This window comes from Octodon degus, unplaced genomic scaffold, assembly GCF_000260255.1.
Source record: "Octodon degus isolate 3935 unplaced genomic scaffold, OctDeg1.0 scaffold00148, whole genome shotgun sequence".
In the NCBI taxonomy this organism is placed as follows: domain Eukaryota; kingdom Metazoa; phylum Chordata; class Mammalia; order Rodentia; family Octodontidae; genus Octodon; species Octodon degus.
Genome location: NW_004524724.1, coordinates 57,981 through 64,954, shown reverse-complemented (window position 1 = coordinate 64,954; position 6,974 = coordinate 57,981). Strand labels below are relative to the sequence as shown.

The 6,974-nt window shown below is 37.1% G+C and overlaps 1 protein-coding gene across 4 annotated transcripts in view; it reads right to left on the bottom strand.

The window, feature by feature from the left end:
• Nucleotides 1–1,680: 1,680 nt before the first annotated feature.
• LOC101576570 (zinc finger protein 431-like) overlaps nt 1,681–6,974 on the bottom strand; it is a 51,926-nt gene continuing 46,632 nt past the window's right edge. For 3 of the 4 annotated variants that reach the window (XM_023702333.1, XM_023702334.1, XM_023702335.1), the window contains exon 4: nt 1,681–4,064. In XM_023702333.1, coding sequence (XP_023558101.1) covers nt 2,105–4,064 — 1,960 coding nt within the window. In that variant the 3' untranslated portion in view covers nt 1,681–2,104. The remainder of the gene's footprint in view (nt 4,065–6,974) is intronic. The other variant, XM_023702337.1, reaches the window with a different exon arrangement.

The following is a 6,974-nucleotide window of genomic DNA, read 5'->3' as shown; positions in this document are numbered from 1 at the left end:
AATTAACCTTTTAAATTAATACATGCATGAAGTACATAGTCCCACTTATCTTAGGGAGTAACATTTTGATTCTTATGATTTCCCTTCTGGTCCTCATCCATGCCCCCACTAGCTCTAGATCCCCTTATCGCATGTCAACATTATCATTATTAGTATTATTATCATTATGTAGTTCAAGTTTGTGACATATAGAGATAGCATTCATGGTGGGCAGTTGGTATAAGACATCAAATCCTTTCACCTCCCCTTCCCATTCTTCGCCTCCTGATTCCATCCCATTTGCCAAAGAATTATCTCTCTGTGTCCTCCTATATGTCCATTACATACACATGAAGAAAATATGGTGTCTATACATAACAGAATGTGATATACACCTTGAAAACATCAACATTAAAGGTGAATTACTAAATGAGAAAAACAAGCATATTGGCTCTTAAAATATTTTTTTCTGAAGACATAAACAACAACTTTGTCAAAATGGGATAAAATAAACTCATGAAAATGTCATTATTTTTCAAATTATATGGTCAACTATTATTCATTTCCAATGAACCAACTAAAAGTGCCTTTAAAGAACTGAATACTTTCAGTTTAACAACAAACCACAAGCTTTGGGCCAACTAAAATTGAACAGTTTAAGAACAAAATACAGTATCATGCTAATATCTTGTGCTCTAAGTACTACAAAGACAATATGCAATGTGCTAATTTTTTAACTGTCCTACTAACCTGTTTTGAAACTTATTTTTAGTATTTTTTCTTTTTAAAATAAAAAAGTGAAGAAAGGACAGTTTCTGTGGGCACATCATAAAACTAGTCATTGTTTTTGCTTATTGTATTTAGTTTTATTCATTTCATTGAACATAAAATAACAAAACTCATATATTAAAAGCATACAGTGCAATTTATTACTATTTATACTGCAAAATTACCACAATCTTCATTGGTATCATTTGCACCATCAAAGAGAATTACCTTTCAGGCATATGGAGAAAACACTAAATACAATTTTTAGTGAATTTAATGCTATGTGGCACTGTATCACTCATTGTACTCACTATGGGATCTATGTCTCTTTGTGTCCAACAAGATAAATATGGTGCTTTCTCAGTAATGTCTCTCAATCTCCCCACTGACACACATGGCAACCATCACTAAAATCTCTGTTGCTTTGTTTACTGATGATAAAAACAAATATGATGAGTGAATTTTCTGTGTGGCATATTTTATGCAGTCAATTCTTGGTTAATCTACATTGTCACAAATAAAGGACTTTTCTTTTAAAATTCAGTAACATTTAATTGTATTAATACATTTAACTTTCCCATTAAACTGAGGCAACGGTTTGCATATAAAATGTTCATGAAGACCATGTAATTAACACTTTGAAGCAAGGTGCTGTTATTTTGAATTTGACATCGTTAGGAAATTTCTAACCTCAGCAGTGTATTAATTATACCTATATTGGAGGAAGATGGTCTTTCCAGTGTGGGTCCTTTCATGTTTTTGACAAGAACTATGTGTGCTGAAAGCTTTCTCACATTGCATACATATATAGGGTTTCTCCCCACTATGAATTAGTTCATGTCTCTGACAATAACTCTGTGTGCAGAAGTCTTTCCCACACTGTTGAAAAACATGTTTTTTCCCCAAAATAGTTTTATTTTTAACATACCTGTCCTTGACACTCTGATTCCAAGCTTCCACATATTCTACATTTATAGTTAATCTTATTTCAGTTTGTGTCTTTTTTTCTGATGAGAATCATAAAATGTTTTCACACATTATTTATAATGGCTTTCTCTTTAGTGGAGAAGCTTTCATGATTTTCAATGCAAGTGGAGAAATGGGAGTGTTTCCCATATATATTGCATATATCTGGCTTCTGTCTCATGTGAATTTTCATGAACTTGAATGTTCTTAGAAGAATAAAACATTTCTCACATTGTTCACATATGATCTGATTCTCTGTCCTATAAATTCTTTCAGACATGTAAGTCACTCTATCTATTCAGAGTTAATCATTTCTCTTAAATATTTTCATACCTACAATGATTATGAATGTAACACAAGGCTTTTTTATAAAGCTTACACATACAGGTTTCTACACTGTGTGATTCCTTTCATGTTTTTGACAATGACTATGTCTGGTAAAAGCTTTCCCACATTTTTTACATGCATAAGGTTTCTCCCCAGTGTGAATCCTTTCATGTATTTTACATTCGCTGTGCCTGCTAAAAGCTTTCCCACATTGGCTACATATGTATTGTTTCTCCCCAGTATGGGTCCTTTCATGAGTTTTACAATGACTATGTGTCCTGAAAGCTTTCCCACATTGCTTACATGTGTAGGGTTTCTCTCCAGTGTGAGTTCGTTCATGTATTTTATAAAGGCTTTGTGTCCTGAAAGCTTTCCCACATTGCTTACACACATATGGTTTACCACCAGTGTGAGTTTGTGCATGTCTTTGACAATAAGTGTGTGTACTGAAAGCTTTCCCACATTGCTTACATATGTAGGGTTTCTCCCAAGAGTGAGTCCTTTCATGTTCTTGACAATATCTGTGTGTGCTGAAAGCTTTCCCGCATTGCTTACATACATAGGGTTTCTCCCCTGTGTGAATTCTTTCATGTATTTTACATTCACTGTGCCTGCTGAAAGCTTTCCCACATTGATTACAAACATAAGGTTTCTCCCCAGTATGAGTCTTTGCATGTCTTTGACAGTTCTTGTGTGTGCTGAAAGCTTTCCCACATTGCTTACATACATAGGGTTTCTCTCCAGAGTGAGTTCGTTCATGTATTTTATAAAGACTCTGTGTCCTGAAAGCTTTACCACATTGTTTACATTCATAAGGTTTCTCCCCAGTGTGGGTCCTTTCATGAGTTTTACAGTGACTTTGTGTCCTGAAAGCTTTCCCACATTGCTTACATACATAAGGTTTCTCTACATTGTGAATTTGTTCATGTCTTTGACAACGACTCTGTGTGCTGAACCCTTTCTGACACTGGTTACATACATAAGGTTTCTCTCCCGTGTGAATTCTTTCATGTATTTTCAGTTCACTGTGCCTGATGAAAGCTTTCCCACACTGTTTACAAGCATAAGGTTTCTCCCCAGTGTGAGTCCTCTCATGTATTTTGTATACACTGCGTGTGCCAAAAGCTTTTCCACATTGCTTACATATGTATGGTTTCTCTCCAGTGTGTGTCCTTTCATGTCTTTGACAAGAACTATGTGTGCTGAAAGCTTTCCCACATTGCTTACATATATAGGGTTTCTCCCCAGTATGAATTAGTTCATGTCTCTGACAATGACTCTGTGTGCTGAAGGCTTTCTTGCACTGTTTACAAACATAAGTTTTCTCCTCAAGGTGAGTTTGTTCATGTCTTTGACAAAGACTCTGTTTGCTGAAAGTTTTCCCACATTGCTTACATATATAGGATTGTTCCCCAATGTGACTTATTTCATGATTGCCAAACAATGTGCCATAATTTAAGGATTTCCCACAGTGCTGATATACGCAGGATTTTGATCCAGTGTTTGCTCTTTCATGTTTCTGATTACCATGGTAAGAGTTCAAATCTTTGCCACATTGTACACATATACAAATGTTCACCCTACCATGATTTCTTTCCTGGATTTGATCACAGTTGGGCGTACTAAAGGATCTCTCCTCTTGATCCTGCATAAAGGATTTCTCTTCAGCATTATTTTCTTCACTGTATTCAGAGTAGGACTTCCCACATTTCTTACATTCATATGGCTTTTCTTCAGGATTTGTCTTTGTGTTTTTCTGAAAGAACTGCAAGTCAGTGGTGGTTTGCCCAAGTCTACTACAGGTAGACAACTTCTGTTCAGATCCATGGAGCTCATATGATTTGAGTCCAGTGTTATGTGTGATGGGCATGGGTGGTAATGAATGAGACTTCCCACATGCAAGGCTTTCACTGGGTTTTGTACCAAGCAGTTTCATATGCATATTTGTATCAGGAGTCATAAAAAGTATTTTTGCATGTTGACACCATAATTTATATTGACAGCATTTATAATCCTCTGCATTTCTGTCAAAGAAAAAAATAACACAACAGTCAATCACATTTAAACATGTCTTTATATTCATGATTTACCAGGAGGAGATCCAATTGGATGCCCTCAACCATATTTGATCATGAATTTATTGTACTTTCTGGATGATGGCTTGGAAGCAGATTTTATGCAAACAGTATTCATTTGGGAATTTAGAAGTGATATGTTTGCAATACATAAGGTTGCTTTCATTCTAAGCAAGTGGCACATATGTGTACAACATATAAGCCATTTCTCATAGCCTTTCCTCCATGACTGTTTCCTTCATCTTCCTCTGAGACTCTACCCCCTCCAAAATGTCTGCCTTTTTTTCATTTCTCCTTTTAAATGTATATATATATTTTTTTAAGAATACAAAACAGTATTAAAACAACAAAATTACAAGTGATATAGAATTTTTACTTTAAAAAGGATATGAATTTCACAGTGTTGTAATGCAGTGTTGTCTTGCAACCAGTTATTCATATTACCAGATATATTCATGCAAAAGTGGAAGACAAAAATGTATAAGAAAGTAAAAAAAATACAAACAATTGAAAAAAAGGAGACAAATGAAATTAAGCATTATGTCATCCTTTCCATAGACTAGCAGCAATGCACAGTCCATTTGTCTAAATCATCCTGCTCATATACATAGAGAAATCTCTTTCCCCCACTCCCTCCTGTCCTTTTCCTCAACTCAGTAACTCTTTCCTTTAGGGTAAGTTCATTCCCGTTTCTCAGTATCTATTTTCCTTTTAATTCTATCTTGTACTTCTCATAAAGAATACAACATATGATATTGAACTTGCTGTGTCTCTTATTTAATATATAATAGGCTCCAGATTGATCCATCATTTGGCAAATGACATAATTTCATCCAGTTTTATGGTTGAATAACATTCTATAACATACAAACAACATGATTTTTAGTGCTGGATACTGAACCCAAGACTTTACCACTGAGATCTTACTTATCTTTTCTTATGAGACTTAGTCTTATCAATCGTTAAGTTGTCCAAGTTGAGTACCAATGTGTCTCACGTTCCCAATATGTTCCAGTCTGCCCAGGCTACTCCATTGTTCCTCTCCTCTTAGCTGTGACGGGGCATCTAGGCTGTTTCCAGGGCATTCTTGTGAATGCAAATTACTTTACAATTTTCCTTTAATTTTATTTTATTGTTATGCACATGAATATATGTGTGTGAGTGTAATGTGATTACTTTAACTTTGAGGAGAATATAGCCAGTAGAATTATAGTTAGGTAAAATGAAATTTCTACTTTTAGTTTCTTGAGGAACCTCTACATATTTCCAAAGGTGTTATACTACACCGACATTCCTATTAACATTTTGGAAAAGTGCCTCCTAACAATATATTTTGGAACATAAATTTTTAGGATTGCTTGAAAACAGCTTATTATCAAAAAGAGGTAATCATTTGGATTTTAAATAGTTCCTCAAAGTTATCACTGTTGAAAATACTGAATATTTATACTATATTTAAATCTATATGGCATTAGTCGCACAATTTGATAAGAAATTATATGTACATGTAACTAGACATCCTACACTTGGCTCTAAACTAACCATAAAATATTTTATATGTACCTATAGCCTAGCCTAGATACAATCTTATAAAATAGTTTCATAATCTTCAGCATATAATTTGATTATGCTTTAGATAATATCACTTGTGACATAATGCTCATGCTCACTGCATTTCAAATAGAGATATTTCTAATACTAAATTGCTCCCCCCAGTCCGCTGAGTGAGAACTTCTGCTGCGCTCTCAGGAACCCCCAGATCCAGCCCAAGTCTAGGCCCAGGGAGGTGAAGGAGAGTTTCCAGCTATCCTGCACCCATGGCACCTCTCTGGATGATACCCAGGCACACTGCATGAGGCCTGCTGCCGTGCCCACGGGGCACCTCCACCACTCTGGAGTCCCCCCCCCCGGCCTGCCCAGTGAGTAAAAGCTTCTGCCACACTCTTGGGAACCCCAAGATCCATCCCAAAGCCCAGGCCCAGCAAGTGTGTGGGAGAGCTTCCTGTTACCCTGTGTCCACAGGACCTCTCTGGACCAAACCCAGGGATACTATGTAAGTGAGACCCTCTGCAGCACCCTGGGAATCCCTCCAGCACTCCAGAAACTCCCCGCCCACCCCCAGCGCACCAAGTGAGTGAGAACTTCTGCCTCCCTCTCAGGAATCCCCAGATCCAGCCCAAGTCCAGGCATTGCAAGTATGTGGAAGAGCTTCCCCTCTCCCCTGCATCCCTTTGTCCCCATCAGACCCAGCCCAGGCCTGGCATATAGGCCTGTGGTAAAACTCTGCAGCTGCAGTCCCTGAAGAGAAAGTAGGTGACAGAACCACCCAGCTAATCCAGGAGCAGAATATCTTGCCAGAGGGGCACAACAGGCTCACTCCCACGGGCTGCAGCAGAAAGGAGCTGAACACAGCAGCAAGACCCGAGCCAGGCACAATGGGATAAATTCAAAATTTGTAGATCTGCACCCAAATATTAGTAGGGGCTAAGGTTATAACTTCACCAAAGCCCTACAACAAGGTCAGCGGGCAGCGCTGTGCAAAATGACAAACAGAAGGAGCAAAATGCATTCTCAGACCCCAAGAATACCCAGAACAAGTTCAGAAGATACTAGTACAGAAGAAATTGGGAATCACACAGCTGAAATTCCTGAATCAATAGTGTCTGAAATAAAGAAACAACTGCAGAAAGGTACAGAGTAACTCAGACCAGAAATAACATCTGAAATAAAAAAAAATTATCTGAATTAATAGCATCTGAAGTAAAGAATCAAATGCAGAAACATGTGGAGGAAATGCGATCTGAAAAAAATCTCTGTAGTAAAAGAATTAATAACTGCTTCTAACGAAGACATTGATAA